A 23,973-nucleotide genomic window follows, 5' to 3' on the forward strand; every position below is an offset into this window, starting at 1 on the left:
AGTTATGTCTTCATGTAATTTTTTTTTAAAAAATTTATTAAGTTTTGTTTGTATATTGTTGCCGTATAAATTTAGTTTTAAAATATTTTAAATCTTATTTTAAGGTTTTATTTAATTTTATGTGTAAAAATTTAATTTATATCTCATGAATATTTTAAGGATTAAAACGATAAATGTAAAGAATATTTGTGGATCATAAATGTGATGTATAATTGTAGGGAAAAATGCAAACAAAAATATGAAACTTCATATTTAAAGTTTTGATTAGTAAAATTTCAAATATAGAGTTTCACTCCTCGATTTAAAATTTATTTTTGGAGAGCAAAAAATTTCATATTTAAAGTTATAAAGTGTTTTTTGGAGATGTTATAAGACAAATCTGTTATGCAAATTACACCAAAAAAAACAGTTATGCAACATCTTATATATTAAAACAGAAGTCAAATCCTTGATTCATGTGTGATTTTTTAAAAAATGAACCTAATGGACTTATTCTTAAAAAGTCATGTTATATTTAATCTTTAATCTTATCATTTAAATTTTGGGCCTACTAGAAATTTTTATTGGGCTATTAATAATTAGATTTAAACAATAGATGATTCATTGGATTTATAGATTGTATAAATTAAATAAATATAATTTAAAGTTGTAATACTATACCTTCATATGTTAAATATTTAAATATTTTTCGATGTTAACTTTTAAAATTATAAAGATTTTTTTTTAAATAACAAAAATCATATTATCTAACAATGATTAATCTTTACTATCTTAAACCAATGAAAACAAATTTTAAACTATATAGTTTATTTTAAAAATTAAACAGAAATTAAATGTTTAATTATTTACTCGATAATATAAATCTATGAAGCGAAAATATTATTTTTTAAAAAACTTTCTAAATTTGTGAAATGTTACAATATATTTGAATATGGTAATAAAACAATATTTTACTAATCTTTATATATATAGTTACGATTTTAATAATAAAATAATAATCTGAAAATATATATATAGAAGAAGATACAAATTACATGTGAAAGTTTGAAACAATATATTCAATGAAAAAACATACCGTAAACTTATTATATTTTAAAAATTGATAGACACATTTATATTATAATATATACTAATTTAGAATTGAAAACAAAATATGTATATAAAAATAAATAAAAACAAAAATCCGCGTGGTTGCGCGGATCGAGATCCAGTGCATTTCTTAAAAATACAAATCTTAACTCAGATAAAATATGTAAAATAAATATTTGAAATTTAATGTAATAATCATGGTCCATGATGGATACTCCTACAAAAGATCTCAAGAGTGCTTCGGTCCAAATCATTTAGTGGAATGTTAGAATCTCGTTCAAGCAGTAATTTCAGATTCACGTTTTAGTTGGTGTATGTAGATTTTCTTTTTGTTGGATAAGTATGATCTTAAGTTTTAATTTGTTTATACGCTTCGTCGTGTTAATTTCATTTGTCAGAAGAATTGTTAATTTGAAACATGTTTTGATACTTTATACAAAACCGTTTTAAACCACCATTTTGGTTTTTGTTTATTTACTACAGATGATGATAATTAGTTATGGTGTGGAGCTGTGGTTCTTCGTTTTTACATTACAACAGTAAATTATGGTGTAGCTATTATGTCAAGCATATACGCGTCAATAAGCTGTCTGTCGACTGTCATATACCTAATATATTAATCATATTAAATAAATAGGCGGTGCATGTGCTAAGATATATATGTCAAATGCTAAATACTGTATTAACATTGATTGTATACTTTATATGTGATCATGTGTTGTAATTTAACTCTTGGCCATATTTACCAATACATTATGCATATATGTATATATTTTAATATATATTGGATTCTTATGTTTCATCAGTTGTAATTTAACTCTTAACAACTAGCTCATGTCCCGCACCTTGTGCGGTCTAATATATATATAATAAATATTAAAATTAAAAAAATATATATATAATATTTTAACAATTTTAAATTTTAATGTTCATTTTATTAAAAATTATTAAATTAAATACAATTTTAAATTAATAATATTAAAATAAATTTCAATATTCATATTGATAATGAATATATTAAATTATGTTCTTTTGCTTTATAATTTATTTATGGGATGTGAATTGGATCAAAACATTTTCTATAGTAATAATCAAATCAGAAAACTTGGATTTGAAATTCAACATTTATTGTATTTGGACTGAAAAAAAGTCAAGTGGTATTAAAAGAAATTATAAATATTTACAACGTATAAAACGTCAACAAAATAACAATAGTCTAGGAGCGTTCAATCCAGTAAAATTGAACCATTTAAAACCGTACCAAACTGAAATAGAAAAAATAGTTTGGATTTTGTAGTAGCGAATAAACCAAATGGATGTTATTTTAAAAAACTCACAGTATATAGATATGGTTCAATATATTAATTGATTCAACCGAATAAACCGAAGAAACTGATTTATTAAATATGTTAGTATACTTGTATATAAATTTTATAATAATTTGTATTTGGATCAATATTTCCAATAAAAATTAGAGAACTTGCTAGAATATTAATCATTAAATCATAAACTAATATAAGATAAACGTAATTATAATATTATCAGTAAATATTGTTGATATGAATTGTTAATATTATTTACTTATTAAATGTTGTAAATATGATGATAACTCTACATTAAAATATTTTTTTAAAAAAATTGTATATATATCGGTAGAATAAGTTAATGTTTATTCATTATCTTAAATATCATGATAAATATATATAAACATAGAATTTAAATAATAATATTAATTATACTAATGATTTATCCTAAAATCATAGAAAGCATGACAAATAAGCAAATTCACTAAAATTATGGAGAAGATGACAAATAAGCAAATTCAATTATCAAATAATAGTATAGATCATTAAATCGTAAACTAATATAAGATAAACGTGATTATAATATTATCGGTAGATATTCTGAATATTAATTTTTATTTTTATTTAATTATTAAATGTTCTAAATATGATGATAACTCTATATTAAAATATATTTTTAAAAATAATAGTATATATATCGGTAGAATAAGTTAATGTTTATTATTAATTATCTAAATATCATGATAAATATGTATATTAACATAAAATTTTAAATAATAATATCAATTATACTAATGATTTATCCTAAAATCATGACAAATAAGCAAATTCACTAAAATTATGGAGAAGATGACAAGTAAGCAAATTCAATTCTCAAATAATAGTATAGATATATATTACCAAATAATATGCTAGCTAATGTGCCTTTTTCAAACAAAAAAAGCTAGCTAATAGCCCGTTTAAAAAAAATGTGTGGGGAATGGTGGGGATATCCTCTAATTGTTTTATATATCTATACAGGATTTCATAAGTTTACAGGGAAGTTTATAATCCAAAAAGATAAGATAATGATGTAGACTAAATTTATTAACACACAAATATACAGGGGTATATAAAGAGAGTATAAAACATTTCACATGGCCTCAAATAATTATTTAAGTTCCACCCAATGAGACAAGGTAGATTAGCTGCAAGTGGATTTGGATTCCCTTTCACCCCATTATTATAGGTATTGATGAAATTGTAATTAGAAGTTTACTAGTTTAGAACAGTGGCACATGTAGTATTTATAACTATGCTTATCTAAGTTATCGAATAACGTCATCTTGGGTATTTAACCCATGTATTGTACTCCGTAAATGTTTTACTGAAATTATTGGTTCAAGAGTGATTATCATTTCTTTTTCTGAAAGACTATTTCACATTACCACTTTTCTATTGGACCATCTCTTCAAACTGGCACCTTTCTCACTTGTGAGTTAGAAACTGGATACATACTATTAATAATACATATCCATAGTGAACTTTTTGACTCAGACAATAAGAAGTTCATATGAGCCAGACCCACCCAAGAACTGAACCGCAAACAAGACCTATTCCTAGAAAAACAACCATGAAAACTGCCGCAAGTTCTGCCTCTGATGCATGAACCGTTTTGGGAGCCATGATCATGAGGACACTGGTGAGATAGCCGTTGGTGAGGCCTAGCATGAAGGTCAGAGCAACCACGGGCACTTCTGTTCTAAGCCAGTGCGGTCTACGTAGACACGCAGAGAAGAGAGGATAAAAGAGAAGCCTAATGATACAAGCCCAAGTAGCAGATTTTACACTCTACCATAGATAGAGTGCAGCGAGTGACTTGCCAACGAAATCCGAGATGTTGTACACTGTGATGAGCAAAATAGGATACCAACTCTGGAGAAGTTGGGACTTCAAATTCTCAGCTATAAAGGTGACGGTATATACTATTAGGATACCCGAGGTTGGCCACTTGATCTTCCTCCCAACCATCCATATTGTCAGGTTCGAGTATAAAGGTTGTTGAAACTTAAGGTGTTGTTGCATCAGTTGTAACTTGTATAGCACGTTACAGCAAATGAAGCAGGAGAGTAGGATGGTCGAGCTCATTATGAAGTAGCAATGAGCACTGTTTCGCATCCCCTGCGGTGTCGTCTGTGGCAGCGAAGCTTTAGTTGTAACTCTTAGGATGGAAATGGTAATACCTAGCAAAAACAGAGAGAAAATTTAATTAGATAAAAAAAATTCAGCTTTTGTTCTTATCATAATTAACCTTTGTTTGTCTATGATATAAATCTAGCTACGGTCAGGAGCTTTATTTGTTTGAGATATCTAAATATTAAAAAAAAAGTATTTACTTACAGTAAAGATATGATGGAATTACATATACAGATATTATAGCTACCTTTGAAAAACTACCCTAAAAATAATATACTATATGGTGTTCGGAATCAAGTCCTTTAAGGTAATTATAGTATTGTGTCAATTTTAACTGCAATATTATAATTGGAATTAGAAGAGGTTAATTACCTGAAGAGGCAGTCCCGGCAAAAATTGCTTGCATGTACTGTCTAGGAAGCTTTCCGGCTGAACCGATCAAACTTCCTCCAACCAACCCATCAGCTAAACCACAGAGAACGACTGATCCAACCATCAAGAGGTAAGACACATTCTCGTTGTTTTCGCCTTTCCAGACCCAATCTATGATTGGCGAAACCATCATGGAAATGATGAACATGGAAAACCCTAAGTTCATCCTCAGTCTATAGCTCAATCTTGTGTTCCAAGTCATCATCAAAACCAGAACCAAGACCGAGCAACTCATGTAAGCCACGGTGAAAGTATTCTCCACATGCTTGTCGGCATGCAAGTAGCCAAAGTAATCAACGGCTGTGATCAAAGCGTTCCATGGTATTAAACTACCAGCACCCAGCAAAAAATGGATCACGTACGCAGCTCTATAAGAGTCTCTTGTCTCGACTTCATTAACAATCACTTTCTCATCCACCATTCTCTCTTCTCACTAATTTGCTTTAGGTTCTTGAAAACTTTCTGATATTGGTTTCATTATAAAGCAAGGGTGGTGGTGATTTGATTAGATTGTTGTGTTGTTTGGTGGTGGAAGACCAACACGAGTCATACATCTTAACAATTATTATTCGGATTATGATTCTTTGATGGCTTTAGAGATCACAGAGCTAGTACAAAGAAACAAGAAACTGTATAGTATGATTTTTGGTGGGACATAAAACAGATGGGTTAGAATTACTTGGGCATGACATTGGTCGGGACTCGTCTTTTCGATAACCTTATATTCCATTTACTGCAGACTCAACACTACCAAATCGGCTTCTTCTTCTAATGCCTACTTTCAAATTTTCACCAATGAGGCGACGAAAAACAACCGCAGAAAAATCTTAACTAATGAGTTATTATTTCAGTAGTAGTATTATAGTATTAGTAGTAGTAAAACTATAATACTAAAGTAATAACTCATCGGTGCTCACTAAGTAAGGAGTTCCTTGCTGCTGATTAGATGCTTCCCAAGGTTTTCGCAATAATTAATGAGTTATTACTTTAGTAGTAGTATTATAGTTTCATAAAAGAAAAGAAAAAATACTCCTTACTTAGTGAGCACCGATGATATGAGCCAATGGAGTGTGAGATTTAGGACACTGAAGTAACGGGAGCACAACTTGTTGTCTGTTTCCGACACCCAGCCCATACTTATTTTCAGTTCTTTTTAATTACGGTGCCTTCTTCTTCGTGACCTCTTAGTGACTCGAATTTTTGTTTTAATTTTACCCTTCCTCTTCTCACGGATTTTTCTGCCCATTTTCACGGTTGCGTTTTCAAATTTTAGTCGTCTTTTAATTTTTGAATATTCGAAATATACATTCCCATGATCTTGCACTATAAATGTCTCATTATACCATCTACGTATTGTAGCATGGTCAATAACTCAATATATAATACAACTCTCATAGATCATACAAACCATATAAAATGTATTAATGCATCTATATCGAATATAACACTAATATACAACCAGAAAAGATTGGTGTATAGAAAACAGAAAATTTTCGATCTCTCTTTGTTTTAGCATCGTATGTAATTATTGATCACCCGCAAACATTGTTCCCAGAGCCGGACTTGAACACAATCCTACGAAACATTTGAATGGGCCCCCATTTTTATTTTTGTGTAATTATAAATCCCTACTAGATCTCGATCCGCGCAACCGCACAGATTTTTGTTTTCATTTATTTTTATATAAATATTTTGTTTTCAATTCTAAATTGGTATATATTATAATATATATGTGTCTAACAATTTTTAAAACATAATAAGTTTACGGTATATTTTTTTTCATTGAATAGATTGTTTTAAACTTTCACATGTATTTGTATCTTCTTCTATATATATATTTTTGCACTATTATTTCATTATTAAAATCGTAACTATATATATAAAGATTAGTAAAATATTATTTTATTGTCATATTCAAAGATATTGTAACATTTCACAGATTTATAAAGTTTTTTAAAAATTAAACTTTTCTCTTCATAGATTTATATTATCGAGTAAATAATTAAACATTTAGTTTTTGTTTAATTTTTAAAATAAACTATATAGTTTAAAATTTGTTTTCATTGGTTTAAGATAGTAAAGATTAATCATTGTAAGATAATATGATTTTTGTTATTTAAAAAAAAAATCTTTATAATTTTAAAAGTTAACATCGACAAATATTTTAATATTTAGCATATAGAGGTATAGTATTATAACATTAAATTATATCTATTTAATTTATACTATCTATAAATCCAATGGATCATCTATTGTTTAAATCCAATTATTGATAGTCCAATACAATTTTCTGGTAGGTCCAAAGTTTAAATATAAGATTAGATATTAAATATAACATGACTTTCTATGAATATGTTTATTTGGTCCATTTTTTTAAAAATCACGCATGAATCAAGGTTGTGACTTCTATTTTAATATATAAGATGTATATTTACGTATGTAATGTGAAGTGTAAAAAGTTTTAAGGGAAGTTTAGAGGTGACAAAAATGGAATAATAGTTGGGTCGTGGGTAGTTATGATTTAAGTGATGATAAATAACTAAAGGGGGCTCATAACTAAAACGCATTCTATTTTTCTCATGAAACTTACTAGATGTCCACTTTATTCTCACTATAACCGTTTTATTTCAAACTTTTGTTTTAGAAATAGAGAAAATTCTTATTTTTGGTAGAAGTGAAAATTCTAGTTACTTTTACAATTATTTTATTGTTTAAACATCTGAATCTCAACAGATTCAATTGTTTTTATTTGAAAATATATATAACCAAAAATTTATAATATAAAAACTGAAATGCAATATATATATATATATATATATATATATATATGTTATATGTATATTTTTGAATAGGACTCCCAAAATCTCAGGTCGGGCTCTGATTGTTCCATAAGTCATTTGATCTTCGATGAAATGGTATTATGGTACAAAGAAGTACTCGTAATATATAAATATTCTCATATCTATATGCATATAATAAATGATTCGTGGAATTCCACTTCACCGGCTACATCTACATGTAAGAAAAAAAAGAACCAAAATGTATATTAAAAGAAAAAGCAGAATAAAATAAAGATCGTTAGGAATTTAGAATGGTGACATCTCGTATAAGCCAAGTTACTACTATCTTTACCTGCAAGTGGGAAACATGTTGAAGAAAAAAGAAACCGTATCGCAAAATAGATAGCTTCGAATATAAATCAACATTTTTCTTTGTTACGATCTAAAATAAAGAACAATCAAAACGAAATAGTTAGTCAAAAAAATAATCAAAACCAAATTAAGAGAGTTACTACGCCATTTTAAAATGTTGAATTAGAATAAAATCTAGGGAAAATTTGGATAAATGCACCTCAATAAGAATATAATTTGAAAACTACACTTTTGTTTAAGTTTTTTGAAAAATACACTTATCTATATATAAATTTACCAAATTGCCCAATCTTAATATTTATCAATTCCTATTAAACAATTTTAAAAAAACTTATTTTAAAAGAAAATCGTTAGAGATAGAAAATTATTTGTGAATCCACCGTTCAGAATTTCTTCCAACTCTTTCATATACAAATGAAAGTAATCGTTTGATAAGACTTCAATGCGAGCAACACCATTTGTTTTCTGTGACTTTAAACTGTTGGTATGTGTTTGTTCTTCCTCTGCCTTTCTTTTCCCATTACTTTCTTTTTGAATCTTGTACTTCATCTCTGTATAAACAACATAAATTAAAAAAATTGTAAGATACACGAATCAAATCATTGGCTCAAACAGATTTATTGGATTTTCATGACACGTGAAAAAAGAAGCACAAACCGATGAATAATAATCAGTGCAATTCTTTTTCATATTCAAAATAAAAAAAAAACACATATCCGAATACATCATATTAGCTAGAACTTACTTGGTTCCGGTAGAGAAGATAAAAATTTTGTAGAGACAAACGTGACTTGATTTTCTTTTTTAACAACGTGACTTGTTTATATAAGTTGAAGAAAATAAAATAAAAGGAAATCTGTATAAACTTCGTGATAAAGTCAAAACAAGTCATAATTCACATGTTTATCTTTGTTATTATTTTAATGATATTATTTTATTAATTTCGAATTTATATATTAATTTTGAATTATATCTTGGGTAAAAAAGTCAATTCATAATTAAAGAAGTGTATTTTTCAAAAATAAAAAATAGAAAATGCAATTATCAAATTTCAAATCCTAAATAGGGTATTTTGCAAATTATCCCTAAAATCAATCTAACTTGACATATAATATCTCTAAGGAATCGGGACCCACGCCGAGACAACTGTCTTCCAACATTATCTAACCATTACATATCCAAAATAGCAGGTTAGTTCACTCATCAAATCTCCCCACTTGTTCCTCAAATTTAAATGTAAACTAAATGTAGCGCGGTTATATTGTTTGTTTTGTTTTTTCGGTATATTTTTTATATATAGCTTAAAATGAATATCACTTCGTTCCTGGTTGAACAAAAAAAAAGAATATCACCCGTTCCACATTCATAAAATCAGTTAAATGTAAAAAGTAGTTAAATGAAATAGGTATGTGTTTTGCTCGTAGGAAGCAACAAACATATCAATATACAATTTAGTTATCAATATTATTTAGTATATGAACTTTAAGGTTTTTAAAATAATTTTAATGGGTTATTCGAACCAGAACTAAAATTTAAAAATATCTGAATGAGGCTAAAATATTAAACTCCGAAAACCCGAAATCCGAATTAGATCCTAACCAAATCGGAATGAGTATTTGAACGACCACCCCTAATTTATGTATAAGATATTGTATAGGTTTAGACACATTTATCCAGAACCAAAAAACTAAAACCAAATGTAAACGTAATTCATAAATAATCAAGTGAATCATATATCTCTGGAACCAAAAAATTGAATTGAACGGAACCAAACCGATAACCAAATAGGTATCCAAAATTTTAAAATGGAATTATATACCCATAAATATTAATTATACTTAATTTTTAAATAGTTAAATATACTAAAAATACTATTTATTAACAAAATTACCCGAATATTTTTATCCATAAATTTAAAATTATCTAAATTATTTGATATTTTTATTCAAACCGTCCGATATTTAAAGCTGGTATAATTATTTATTTATTTGTAAACATAGTTTTGATACTATGAATATAAATGCTATTAATTGTTATTGATAATGTATATACATAATGGTATCAGGCATGCGAAAATCAAAGCATCTAATAGATGAATTGGTTGCTGTCAATGATTGTAGTCGAATACTTTTTCCACTCAAAGTAATGCATCCCGAAATGATAGGAAGTAAAGGGAAGAGTAAGTTATTTTTTTTCATTTTTTTTTCATCGGGAGGTTATAAAATACCAAAGAAAGAGGAGGTTATAATATATATATACATGTCATGTCATGGCAGTTAAATTTTTAAGAAAATGGTTATAAATAATTAGACCAAACAAATATCAATTGGTCATACAGTAGTTTTAATAGAATAGATTATTTACGAATTAGATAAATAAAAAAATTATTTTTTAAAATATAAGGAAAAGTTATTTAGATCTTCATATGTTTGATTTTGCAATATTTGTATTTAAAATATAATATTGCAATGGTAGCGTAATAAATAAATAAAATCATGAAGAGAGCTACTCGTTATCATAACTTCGTTGCCTCTCTATATAAGCACACAAACTTCACTCTCACAATCCTTCATCACATTTACATTTTTCTCTTCCACCCCACAAAGTTAACCGGAAGAGGAAAATAAAATAAAAATTAAAGAAATGATTCTCCACAAAATGGCGTTCTTGGCCGCTATTCTTTTCTTCTTTGTAAGCAGCAGCATTCACGTTCACAGCCGCGAAACGTTTGCTTGCGATACAAAGGACGCAGCAACAGCGACGCTGAGATTCTGTCAGCAGTCAGTTCCGATACCGGAGAGAGTAAAAGATTTGATTGGACGGCTGACGTTGGCCGAGAAAGTAAGCTTGTTAGGAAACACTGCGGCGGCGATTCCACGGCTAGGAATCAAAGGGTATGAGTGGTGGTCGGAGGCCTTACACGGCGTTTCAAATGTGGGTCCCGGTACTAAGTTCGGTGGGACCTTCCCTGCGGCCACCAGTTTCCCTCAAGTTATCACCACTGCTGCTTCCTTCAATGCCTCCTTGTGGGAATCCATCGGACGGGTCAGATATTTTATCTCTCTCTCTCTCTTTTATCCATTAACTCAAAACACCGATCTAGCTAGCATTAAACACTTCTCAATATCTTCACTGTGAAAATGACGTAAGTAATAGTGTTATTATATACAAATCTAACTTATTAAATTCAGTAGCGATGCTAGTATAATTTATTCGGAATACTTTCGGTGGGTCGAAATATTCTCTTCTCTCGAAATATAACTTATATTTTGATATTTTAATTTATTTTATTGTATATGATAGAGAATAATAAATAGAGGTGATGTTTCGACGGTTCTCTTGTTTTGTTATGTCTGGTAGTTCATGCAAAAAAAACGTAGGAACGAATCTCTTATTAGCCTACGCCATTTAAAGTAATAGAAATATATTTAAAGTAACTTGCTTTAAATATTATTCTTCTTTTGGTTTTGTTTGTTTTTATGCCTCCAATTTGTAACAAAGATCTGATTCTAAATAAAATTTTATTTTAAACAGCTGAATTGACTTATAATATATCTTGATTATTTACACCAAAAAAATATCTCTTGATTACTCGAATAGTATATAAAAAAGCAAAATAACAGTACGATATTAAAACATTAAAAAGGCGAGAAAATGAAATCTGAACGTATCGTACACCTTTTGATAAGAACGAGGCATCAAGTTGCACGACATGGTATCAACTTGCAACATTAGTATAGCGCATTTTATTAATGCTGATATTAATACGACAAACTTAAGCTATCGAGAGGGTGCGCAGGTTGTGTCAAATGAGGCCAGGGCTATGTATAACGGTGGAGTTGGTGGGCTCACATACTGGAGCCCAAACGTTAACATATTGCGGGACCCGCGTTGGGGACGTGGACAGGAAACTCCCGGTGAAGACCCTGTCCTAGCTGGTAAATACGCCGCCAGCTACGTAAGAGGTTTACAGGGAAACGACCGTAGCCGGTTGAAAGTCGCCGCCTGTTGCAAACATTTCACGGCGTATGATCTCGACAACTGGAACGGCGTCGATAGATTCCACTTCAACGCTAAGGTTTTATTTTTTTTATTTTCTCACTTCGATTTTTAATTTATAATTTCAAATTTTCTCATGGGAGAATTTCGCACGTGATTGTCAGGTGAGCAAGCAAGATATAGAAGACACGTTCGATGTTCCGTTCCGTATGTGTGTGAAGGAAGGAAACGTGGCGAGCATTATGTGTTCGTACAATCAAGTTAACGGCGTTCCGACATGTGCCGATCCTAACCTCCTGAAAAAAACCATACGTAACCAATGGGGTCTCAACGGGTAATTTCATGCTACGTTAGCTAAAATACACTTCTATAATATATTTGATACACATCGCTGACCGTTGACTTATATTTTGTTAACAGATACATCGTCTCCGATTGTGACTCTGTTGGTGTTCTATACGACACACAACATTACACTGGCACTCCTGAAGAAGCAGCCGCTAAATCCATCAAAGCTGGTATTTAATGGCTACAACATTGTTTTATAATCAATAAAAATTGATATCTATGTAGATTGTGACCACTGACCAAAATTTCTATGTATGTTTATAACTAATCATGTGAATTGTTTGTAGGCTTGGATTTGGATTGTGGACCGTTTCTAGGAGCTCATACCATCGATGCGGTGAACAAAAACCTGTTGCGTGAGTCAGACATCGACAATGCCGTAATCAACACGCTAACAGTACAAATGAGACTAGGAATGTTCGACGGCGATATAGCGACTCAGCCTTACGGACACCTTGGATCAGCGCACGTGTGCACACCGGTTCACAAGGGACTAGCTCTCGAAGCAGCTCATCAAGGAATCGTCCTCCTCAAGAACCTCGGCCCGTCTCTACCTCTCTCACGTCACCGCCACCGTACGGTAGCCGTTATCGGACCAAACTCGGACGCAACTGTCACAATGATTGGTAACTACGCAGGTATTGCTTGTGGATATACCAGTCCGGTTCAAGGAATAGCCGGTTATGCACGAACCGTTCACAACAAAGGTTGTGCGGACGTGCACTGCATGGACGATAGATTGTTCGATAGTGCGGCTGACGCAGCTCGTGGATCTGATGCGACGGTTCTCCTGATGGGTTTGGACCAGTCTATTGAAGCTGAGTTCAAAGACAGAAACAGTTTGCTTTTGCCTGGGAAACAACAAGAGCTTATCTCTAGAGTTGCCCGGGCCTCTAAAGGCCCAGTTATTTTAGTTTTAATGTCTGGTGGGCCTATTGATGTATCTTTCGCAGAGAAGGACCCGAAGATCTCAGCAATTGTTTGGGCCGGGTATCCGGGTCAGGAAGGCGGAAGAGCAATCGGTGATATTTTATTCGGCGCTGCTAACCCCGGAGGGAAGCTTCCGATGACGTGGTACCCGCAAGAGTATCTAACAAACTTACCGATGACCGAAATGTCCATGAGAGCAATCCGGTCCAAGCGTATACCGGGTCGAACATACCGGTTTTACGACGGTCCGGTTGTTTACCCGTTCGGTCACGGTTTGAGTTACACCCGCTTCACGCACAGCATAGCCGACGCGCCTAAGGTGATTCCTATAGCTGTACGGGGTAGAAACGGCACCGTATCAGGGAAGTCTGTACGTGTGACGCACGCTAGGTGTAACCGTCTCTCTCTTGGAGTCCACGTTGATATCAAGAACGTTGGGTCGAGAGACGGGACTCACACGATGCTTGTGTTCTCAGCTCCGCCAAGTGGAGAATGGGCCCCGAGAAAGCAGCTGGTTGCTTTCACGAGGGTACACGTGGCGACAGGGGAGAGCAAGCGTGTGCAGGTGAATATACACGTGTGTAAGTATTTAAGTGTGGTGGACCGGGCCGGGATCCGAAGGATACCGATCGGTGATCATGGGATTCATATTGGAGATGAGAGTCATACCGTCTCGCTTCAAGCCTCTACTCTTGGAGTCATCAAGTCTTGATTCTGTTTTTTTTTTTTGTTATTGAATAACTATCAAGAAAATTGAAAAGTTTCTAAAGAAACAAATTGGATTGTTGTATCATATCGATTGATGTGAGGATAACCTTTTAAGGGAAAAAAAAAGAAAAGTGAGTCTTATGATTCAATCAAATATTTGAAATTGAGTTGTATGGCCTATGATTTGTTGAAAATAAATCTTATAGCTCTTTACTATGAAAAGTTTGTATATGTGTGGGTATGTTTATTGCAAGGTAAGAAACAATCCATATATGTCCATATAATATGAATGGGCCTTTCTTAGGCCCAAACGTTAAAACAAAAAAAAAAGTGAATATTTTATTTTCTTATCAAAAGCGGAAGTCTTCTCTTCCGTCATCGTCGCCGATTTGCTACTCCCGTCTGTTCATCTCCGGTGAGTTCCTCTCTTCCCCTTTTCGACTCTTCTATCGTCCGGTAGCTCTCTGGTTTAGAGGAATTGAGAATTCTGCCTTTGGATGCTTTTTTTGTGAAGTTTTCCCCTAAAACACTCACACTAGGGTTAGAGAAATTCGGAGAGAAAAGAAGAAGATGAGTAGCACACCAGGAGCAACGGCGGCTTCGTCGTCGTCGAAATCTAAAGCTACGGGCGGTTCTCAAGCGCCGGAGAAACGCAAACCCCTCTTTCAAAAAGAATGTAATTTTGATTTTTTTTTTCTTTCTAAACATTCTTTAGGCTACAGTGTAACAATTGGTGTTTGTGGTAACAATGAGTTTTTTTTTTTTTTTGATGATTCTCAGTGCAGCATATGATGTATGGATTTGGTGATGAGCAAAACGTAAGCTCTCTTCTTTTCTACATATCATATAAGTGGATATTATTCAGTTACAAGGTGTTGCTTTGAATGGTACTAACTCATGATGCATATCTAACCAAACATTCTTTAGAATCTTGCATGTTTTTTTTTTTATTAATATACTTTTATGCTAAAGTTCATGTGTCCTCTGTCTTTTAGCCGCTTCCAGAGACTGTGGCGCTTGTAGAAGACATTGTTGTGGAATACGTCACTGATTTGGTATTCACTTTCTCTCATCTATATTTATTCACTCTCTCTCATCTTTTTAATCCAAGAAGAGTTTTTCTTTAATGTTAAAGACACATAAGGCTCAAGAGATAGGCACAAAGAGAGGAAGGCTACTAGTTGATGACTTCTTGTATCTAATCCGCAAGGTAATTTACTCAAAATGAAGTCCTGAGATTGGCTATGGTTTTGTGTTCTATCTATATGACTATGTTCTTGTGATATGGTTTTATGCAGGATTTGCCAAAACTTAACCGTTGTAGAGAACTATTGGCAATGCAAGAAGAGCTGAAACAAGCTCGTAAAGCTTTTGATGTTGACGAAGAGAAGATTACTTCACTCGACTGATTGATTGATCCTTCTTTCTTATGAGTATGCTTTTTTTTTCTTTTTTTGTTGTTGTGATAAATCTTCTGAAAGTTAGTCAGTGACCTTTTGAAATCAAGACTGTAACTCAATGTAACAGTGAACTCATATGTCTCTGTTTTATTGTGTGTTTGTGGGTTGCAGAAAGAAACTAAAAGTCTATAACAATGAAGTAACCATTTATTTAACCAAAATTGAAAACAAAAAATGGAGAATTAACAAAAAAAAAAAAAGAGAAACATTTCTATGTGAAAAATTTAGAACACTTGTTATGATCATCATACAACGTCATTGTGTTCTTTGTATTGCAAGTAAGAGATTTGTCTCTGTAACTTCATCTGTTGATAGAAGTTAGCAATAAACTCATCTGCTCTCACATCAACCCCTTTCTCATCTTCTTCTTCATCTTGATAAGTACCATCCGCACGTTCACATTTCTCATTGCAATAATCGTTATAGTAGCCGTAGGATCTAACATCGTCGGCATCATTATCTTGACGGTCCAATTCAAAGTCGTAATCAAAGTCAACGGGAGGAGCAATGCAAGGCAATAGGAACCTCATCGAAGCAGGACGATGCATCTTTACGTTAAAGACCGGGGTCTCGTCGAAAGAGAGCTGTTTCTCACCGAGGTAACGGACGCTATCATCAACGCTGTTAGAATGATGAGCTAGGGCTTTAAGATGCTTGGGGACCAAGTTACGTAGCTCGAACATGTGCCATTTCTTGAAGATGCCACCTTTTCTTCCCCATAGAAGAGCCATTCTTACAAGATTCCAAGCTCTTTGTGTAGCGACTGATCTGCTTTTCTTCTTTGATTCCCCCATGAGTTTGGTTTATTACTGCCTTTTTTTTGCTGCTTATGGTTCTTCAGGTGGCTGTGTTGATGGGAGAAGGTGTGGACACTTGTGTGTGTATTTATACAAGAAGCTAGCAGCTTTTAGCAGTTGTCTACGCGGAGAGAGAGAGATTTTACACATAAATATTCAATAAAATAAAGTTGTTTACGGAGAAAGAAAAGAACATCAAAACTTATTTTCATAAAGTTGGATTTCAAGTGGGACCTATCAGGGCTGTACGCGGGAAAGATCTGAGCTGTTTAGCCTTTTGTTTGTTTCTTCAGAACTTCTTGTGGTGTTTTTACAGTTGATTATTAGTAATTGATTTTTTTCTAATTACGTGTCTTCTGAGTGTAATATAGACGCGTAGACTCAATTAAGGAGACGTATGTAACTAGACCGTTCCCAGTATTCTTCTATTAATCCAAGATTCATTATCACCGTTCTCTAATCAGTCAAAAGTTACAGTTTTAGTTATTAGAGATTCGAAAGTGGGTGATTAACTAACACAATGAACTAATGAAGCTCGTGACAAAGTAAAGAATCGTGGTCGGTCTGTATATAAGGTAGCTTACAAGCTTGTTTACACTTGCACACAAAGTTGTCTAAATAGTACTACTATGTTTTTATCCGTAATTGTAATAAATACGATCTGAACAATACTTAGTGACTAATTTCAATCAAATTTAGATGATTGGACTTGATTAATAATCAAGTATAATAGAGATATACGTACGTACAATAGAACCTTCGTTGTAATCAAATAATAATTGTAGAAATAATCAGAGACTTGATCAATAATTAGCAAAAGACTTAAGAGCGAAGGTGATTGGTTTAGTTGCGCTGTCGTTGAATAATGTCTTACTGCTGTCTCGGTTATTTTACTTTCCACGGAACCGTGTCCTATCATAGATTTTGTTGTGTGTGTGTGTTTTCCTAGGTTTCTGTTTGATTTAGTTCAAACATTATATAGAAAACCATAGAATATGTTCAATAACAAGAATCAATATTTGATTCGGCTTTTATTCAAAACTTTAGCTCAAATCCAGTTTGATTTAGCTCAACTGGGCTTATATGTTCGTCTAAAAATATATACTGCAACAATATAAAATTACCTGAAATTTAAACTATAAATTATATATCACGTTAGTTTTTTTTTTCTTTTCGGACAACTATCACTTTAGCTAGTCAAATTTTAAAAGTCTACATGAACCGCTCTTATTTTCCTTTTATATTTTTGTTTTCTGCTGATCACTGTGATTATTATATCTGATCACGGATCACCGTCTCCTTCAAAAAAATAAAAATGTCTTAGATCAACAAAATATTGACTAAAATGTTTTATATATGTAATAACTTATGAAGCCATTCACACAAATATATGGTCGATGTACATTGCATCTTTATTATAAGTACAATGCTTGAGAATAATTAACAGGTTGGAACGTAGTGCAAGTTCCATGAACCATGTTTTGAGTCAGATTATTCGTGCAAGTAACTTACTAACTTAGGTCAATCATTTTAAGGACTTTGTTTATTTTAGTTATAATCGTTTTGTTCTTCTGACCAAAACGAGTTAACTTTTTTTTTTTTTGCTAAACTGTTAATATTCATATTAATGAAAAAGTCAGATTTACAAAATTAAATCTAAGAGAAGCTCCACTTTGGCAAAAAAAGATTAAAAACAAAGCAGAACTACATACGGGAGAAGATAGAGTGAGCTATCTCAACCAAAGAGACATTAAGGAGCTGAAGAGCTTGTTGGCTCTCCTAGCTGTGATGGTGCTGCGAATATCTCGGTCAATGAACCTGAAAACCCCATCCGTAGAGATAGATATCTGATTATGAAGCACATTGTTACGCTGCCTCCATAGATGGAATATTGTTGTCTGAGCGGCGAGCCTGCGGAGAGTAGTCTGCGGGTCCTTGGACGGTCCTCGAAGCCATGAAAGGAGCTCCGACCAAGTGAGGTGCTGCTGCGTCGCAGGGGAGAGTCGTTGGTAGATGAGGCGCCAAATCTCAAAGGAGAAGGGGCAAGATAGCAGGAGGTGGTCCCTAGTTTCAGCTGAAGCGGAGCAAAGGCAGCAAGAAGTAGGCATTTGAAGGCCCCATGATGCTAGCCTCATTCTAGTAGGAAGGCGGTCAAGAGTTGCAGTCCACATAGTGAAAGAGAATTTTGGAACAGCGCCTTTAAACCAGATTTTATCTGCCCAATCTTTCTTTTGAGAGCGAGGCCTAAGCACCTCCCAAGTAAGAGCTGACGAGAAAGTTGAAGAGGATGTACCGTTCGTTTCCCACACGTATTTGTCCTCATAATTTGTTTCAGTTGGAAGAGGAACGGATGTAAGATAAATTTGCAGGTTAAGCTCTTCCTGCGACCTGGCTCCTCCTAAACACCAACCAGAATCCGTTGCAGCATCACATACTTTTGCGTGGAGACGCACTCGGGTATTGACAGGTCCACGCTCTCCTATGTGATCAATCAGACTACCCCATTGGGTCCATACATCGAACCAGAAACTAATCTTTCTGCCATCTCCCAGCTCTGCTTTACAGAAAGATTTTGCCACTGGTCTTAGTTTTAGTAATCGTTTCCACATCCAGGAGTCATTCTGAGATTCCGTAATAACCCAGAAGCTCTTGTTCTGCAAATGGTACTTGCGGTGCCAAGCAACCCACAGCGAGTCACTTTCCGAGAATAGTAGCCAAATGAAACGCAAGCATAGAACATGATTCCACACCAAGAAACTTCTCAACCCTAGCCCACCTTCATCCTTTGGGAGGCAGACTGTGCTCCAAGCTACTTTCGCCATTTTAGGAGTATCTATGTTACCAGACCAGAGGAATCTGGTGCACAACGATTCTATTTGCCGGATGCAGCCTTTTGGAAGCACAAAAGCTGATATCCAGAAGCTCACTAGGCCTGCAATTACTGAAGATAGCAATACTAGCCTGCCAGAGAAAGAAAGAGATCTGGATGCCCACATTCTGAATTTTGTAGTAATCTTGGCAATTAGTGGAGCGTATTCAGATACCTTAAGCTTCCTGCTAGAGAGTGGAAGTCCTAGGTATCTAACTGGGAGAGTACCACTAGGAAATCCAAATCGAGCGATGGCCATAGAATCAGTTGGGCTCAAACCTGAGGTGAATAATTCTGTCTTCTCCGTATTCACTACCAAACCTGACCAAGAAGAGAAATCATCCAGACATTCTGATACTCCATGAAGTGAGTTGGTGGAACCATCAAAGAAAATCATCACATCATCAGCAAACATAAGATGAGATATAATCAACTCAGCTGTTTTAGGATGATAGGAGATCCAGCCGGAGTCAAACCTGGATTGGAGTAGCCGTGAGAGAGACTCCATGGCAAGCACGAAGAGGTAAGGCGAGAGGGGATCACCCTGTCTAACTCCTCTCGTGCTATGAAAAAACCCGCCTGAGACACCATTAACAGATACAGAGAAGGAGGGAGTCGATATGCATTCAACAATCCAATTAATAAACTGCTCAGGGATTGAGAGAGCCTTTAGAGTGGCAGTTATGAAGTCCCAGCGGACTGAATCGAAGGCCTTGCGGAGATCAACTTTTAGCATAGCCTTTGGTTCTGAATTTTCCGCTTTGTACCCTTTAACCAGATCAGTGGCCAGTAGAACATTCTCAGCTAATAGTCTGCCAGGTAAGAAAGCCGATTGCGCATTGGAGATAACCTTCGGGAGGATGCTTTTCAGTCTGTTAGTCAATAGCTTTGAAATAACCTTGTAGACAGTGTTGAGACAAGAGATGAGATGGAAGTCCGTAGTCCTAGTGGCATTTGTGATTTTCGGGATAAGGACTAAAGATTTAACTTGATCATTTTATACGATTTTTAATTACTATAGTTAAGATACCAACTTCAATCAAAAGCACAACACTTAATTAATCTCACAATGGCAGTGCTTGCAGTTCACCTGTGGCTGATGAAATTCATGAGCTGCATGCTTTGGTTTAAGACTTTTTTTTTGGTTTTTGAATATAATTTCTGTTCAAGACTGAAACAGAACCCTAGAAGAAATCTTCCTTTCCTTTGACTATGTTGCAAATAACATAATTAGTTTTCACTTACTTGTAAAATTTAGGAAACTCTAAATATACACAGTTACGGAACTCATCTGGCATGTTACCAACCTTTTTTCTTTAGTTAAATTAACAACCGCAATAATTATAAAATGTAGACTATTTTATGCTGTCTTTGCTTTTCTTTTCTTTTCTTATATAATCTCTTCCTCCCATAACGAAGGCAGAAAAAACGCGCTGTTTCTAGTTATAACGTTAAATATCCTACTTCTTTTTAACCCCTAAACATTATAACCTCTTATTACTTAACCTCAATATTTCAATAACTATCGCTTACACCCCCTTTAGACAGAACACATATAAATAGAGACCGTTGGTCACAAATAGTTCCTCCCCTGAATCAATCCTCAAAAATCAAGAAAACAAAATCTCTCTCCCTTTGAATCCAGGGGAGAAAGATTTTGCATTTTCATTGATTTCTCATTATCTTTCTGATATTTTGTTTCTATTTTTTTCTTTCTTTGGTAGTATGGAAACAAAACATGATAAAGATGACCAATTAGAGATAGAGCAAATAAACAAGAGTCCGACCATGAAGACCAAAAAGATATCACGTGGGATGCACGTCTTCTCCGTTGTCATGTTCATGCTACGTCGTCGCCGGAGGAGAAAGGCTTTCAACACCAGGTTCTGGCGGCGTGTGGTTGAGTCCGTACGCAAAGTCCATTCCGAGATTACGATAATGCCTACGTCTAAGTCTACTAACACAATCCTCCTTCCTCCGGCTCCTCTTCCGGCGACGACGACGGAGATTAGCCAAGACGGTGGGGATGATGCTGATGTTATTAATGATGAATCCGGGGATCGTTTAACGGAGGCTATTGAGATTTTCACGGCGGCATCTTCATCATCATCATCTGGAATCTCCGGATATGCATCTGCCATGTCTTTACGTGATTTGGATCATCACTATGATGATGAGGATGAAGATGATGATGATGTTGATTGTTATAGCGATGTTGAAGAAGGAGATGAAATGATAGATGAGAAAGCTGAGGAATTCATCGTGAGATTTTATGAGCAAATGAAAATGCAAAAACAGGTTTATACTGAACGTTGTAAGGCCAAAGGGATAATAATAAACTGACGATCTATCGTTTACGTCGCTATCATGCATGCATGGAGATGAGATTATGGAGATGTCTCGTTATTTGATTAATTTGTTCGGACGGAGGATCTTCAGGTTTTCTTGGTCGATTCTATTTTTTGGTATTGTAACTTTTTATTCTTTAATTTGTGAGTGCACTTCAGTTAATTAATGAAAATAGGAAAAACGAAAAATATGTATGTGTGTATGTCTTATTCAATATATTTATTTGATTTTGTGTGTTAAATTCACATTTACTATTAGTTGGAAATTGGTTATGTACAATAACATCACATTTGACTCATTCATTAACTATACTGTGTTAAATTCTTTTCGAAAATTGACGATATTGTTTTTTTTCCAACCACAAAAATCAACGAACATGGACAAAACAATTAATTTCCTGTATTTATATATAACACAAGTTAGTAGTTCTTCGCTTTCATATTGAACGATGGTAACAATCACAAATTTGATTCCATTTCATGAAATACTCATTGAAACGACGGTGACCAATGAAGTTTGCATTGCGAAGAGCTGGATACTCCACGTACTATCAGAAAACCAAGAAGATCCACCGGTGATCATCTCTCTGAACTCCAAGACAAACCCTCAAGATGGTGCAAAGGCCGCTACCGTTCAGTTATGCATCAAAAACAAATGTCTCATACTCCAACTCCTTCATGTGAACCAAAACACCAACCTCGAAGAATGTTTTGGTGATCTATTTCGCGATGAGAAATTTGTTTTTGTGGGTATAGGTATTGCGGTAACGGCCAAGAAGCTGAACGGTCTAGTCACTGTTGTTAAGAAAGTTGATGTTCGTGACCTGGTAAAGGTTAATTATCCTATTAGTTATGGTGTGAGATCAAGGCTTAGCTTGAAGGCAATGGCTAGTGAGTTGTTGGGTTTTGGTTCGTGGAAACCGAAAAGGCAGATCTGTCCGAGAGATTTGGCTAGGAGAGTTCTTGATGAAGAGGTGATTAAGTTTTTGTCCATTGATGCTTATGTGTCTTATGAAATTGGGTTTAAGATGCTTACACAATAAATGATTTAGAAAATGGGTTTATATAAATCATATATTCTTGTCGTCCATTCTCTCTATTTAAAGTGCATGAACAATATGAAATGATTATATGTAATTATAGCAAAGGAAGGAGATGACAAGAAAACTTTCGACTTGCTTCTCAAGCAACTGCAAGATGAGATCACTCCAAAGTTGCATGATCAGTTGCTTGATCAGTTGCTTGATCCTCAGAGACGACTGTCTTAGAGTCGAATCATATATAAGGTTTTCTGCTTAGTAACATTTTAATGCAACCAAAATCGAAACATTTAGCAAAAAAAATAAAAATAATTGAAATCCAATGCCAGCCCCGAAATTTTGAAGGCTTCTGGCAATGTATATGCAAAAGATTATCTTTTTATAAATTTGGGGACCTAATATATTTTTTATGAGTTTATGTCTATGTAACTTTTCTTCGAAAAATTTAGGGATCTGTTGCAAATGTTTCACTTAGCATGATTCATAGCTGGTCCTGCTAAATATAAGCTATATAATGGAGTTATTAGGCAACTCCGGATTACAATAGATTTCTTAGTAGGTTTTTTCCTACCGAAATTAAATATATTACAAAGATTTGACGAGGAGAAAAACAAAGAAAGTCCTTATGATGTTTTCCTTTTTAGGTTACAAATAGATAATTTACAAGATCTAGTGATACAGGCTTGAGACTGTGCTGGTTAATCCATATTAAAAGCCTGTTCATTATCATAAAGTCAAAAAGACCAGCTCATAATAACAAACAATAAATAAATAAACATGGCGTTAAAATATCAAAAACTTGTGGCAATCCCTTAGACATTATTTATGAAGTGATTTTACACATGTCTTCTCCATAATCACTCTCACCAAAAAATTGTGACATGACATACTAAAATTGATGACATGACTTATGGTTAAAAGTGACATGGACAACTACATTTAATGTTAATTTCAATTTTTGGTAACTTTTAATAATATGGTAATAACACATACATCATCACTAAAATAAATCTATTCAAATATATCATTAAATAATATGACAAGGAAAATATAAAAGATTTTAAAATTTCGAAATAGTATTTAAATATATTTTTATAATCATTAAAGTTCTATTATTAAAAAATATTTTCAAAATGTTATACAATCTTTTTAAAAAATAAAAATAAATTTTTAATCGTAATATCATTTGTTTATTTTTGATATCTACAAATTTTAGGAATTAATTTTAATTTTTAATTTTGATCATTATAAAAAAAAATTATATCAATTTTACTGTTTTAAAGTAATTTAATTTATCTTAACCAAAATAAATAAATGAAAAT

The 23,973-nt window shown here is 33.3% G+C and overlaps 5 protein-coding genes and 1 pseudogene across 5 annotated transcripts; 4 read left to right on the plus strand and 2 right to left on the minus strand.

The window, feature by feature from the left end:
* Positions 1–3,746: 3,746 nt before the first annotated feature.
* Positions 3,747–5,869, minus strand: LOC106400089 (annotated as a pseudogene).
* A 4,837-nt stretch (positions 5,870–10,706) lies between these two features.
* Positions 10,707–14,353, plus strand: LOC106401837 (probable beta-D-xylosidase 2). Its single transcript, XM_013842442.3, has 5 exons — positions 10,707–11,197; positions 11,952–12,230; positions 12,316–12,485; positions 12,572–12,669; positions 12,787–14,353. The coding sequence occupies exons 1-5, from the start codon at positions 10,796–10,798 to the stop codon at positions 14,139–14,141; spliced, it is 2,304 nt and encodes a 767-aa protein (XP_013697896.1). The 5' UTR covers positions 10,707–10,795; the 3' UTR covers positions 14,142–14,353.
* Positions 14,341–15,752, plus strand: LOC106401839 (transcription initiation factor TFIID subunit 13). Its single transcript, XM_013842444.3, has 6 exons — positions 14,341–14,552; positions 14,652–14,813; positions 14,918–14,955; positions 15,133–15,192; positions 15,273–15,347; positions 15,436–15,752. Exons 2-6 carry the CDS (start codon positions 14,708–14,710, stop codon positions 15,544–15,546), a joined length of 390 nt encoding a protein of 129 aa, XP_013697898.1. The 5' UTR covers positions 14,341–14,552; positions 14,652–14,707; the 3' UTR covers positions 15,547–15,752.
* BNAC05G01360D lies at positions 15,725–16,466 on the minus strand. The gene has a single exon (XM_013842443.3). The coding sequence runs from the start codon at positions 16,389–16,391 to the stop codon at positions 15,843–15,845; it is 549 nt and encodes a 182-aa protein (XP_013697897.1). The 5' UTR covers positions 16,392–16,466; the 3' UTR covers positions 15,725–15,842.
* A 4,279-nt stretch (positions 16,467–20,745) lies between these two features.
* Positions 20,746–21,846, plus strand: LOC106400458 (nonsense-mediated mRNA decay protein 2-like). The gene has a single exon (XM_022702636.2). The coding sequence runs from the start codon at positions 20,989–20,991 to the stop codon at positions 21,604–21,606; it is 618 nt and encodes a 205-aa protein (XP_022558357.1). The 5' UTR covers positions 20,746–20,988; the 3' UTR covers positions 21,607–21,846.
* A 214-nt stretch (positions 21,847–22,060) lies between these two features.
* Positions 22,061–22,654, plus strand: LOC106398034. The gene has a single exon (XM_013838635.1). It carries the CDS (start codon positions 22,061–22,063, stop codon positions 22,652–22,654), a length of 594 nt encoding a protein of 197 aa, XP_013694089.1.
* Positions 22,655–23,973: the final 1,319 nt, after the last annotated feature.

Source organism: Brassica napus, chromosome C5 (assembly GCF_020379485.1).
Source record: "Brassica napus cultivar Da-Ae chromosome C5, Da-Ae, whole genome shotgun sequence".
Taxonomy (NCBI): Eukaryota; Viridiplantae; Streptophyta; class Magnoliopsida; order Brassicales; family Brassicaceae; genus Brassica; species Brassica napus.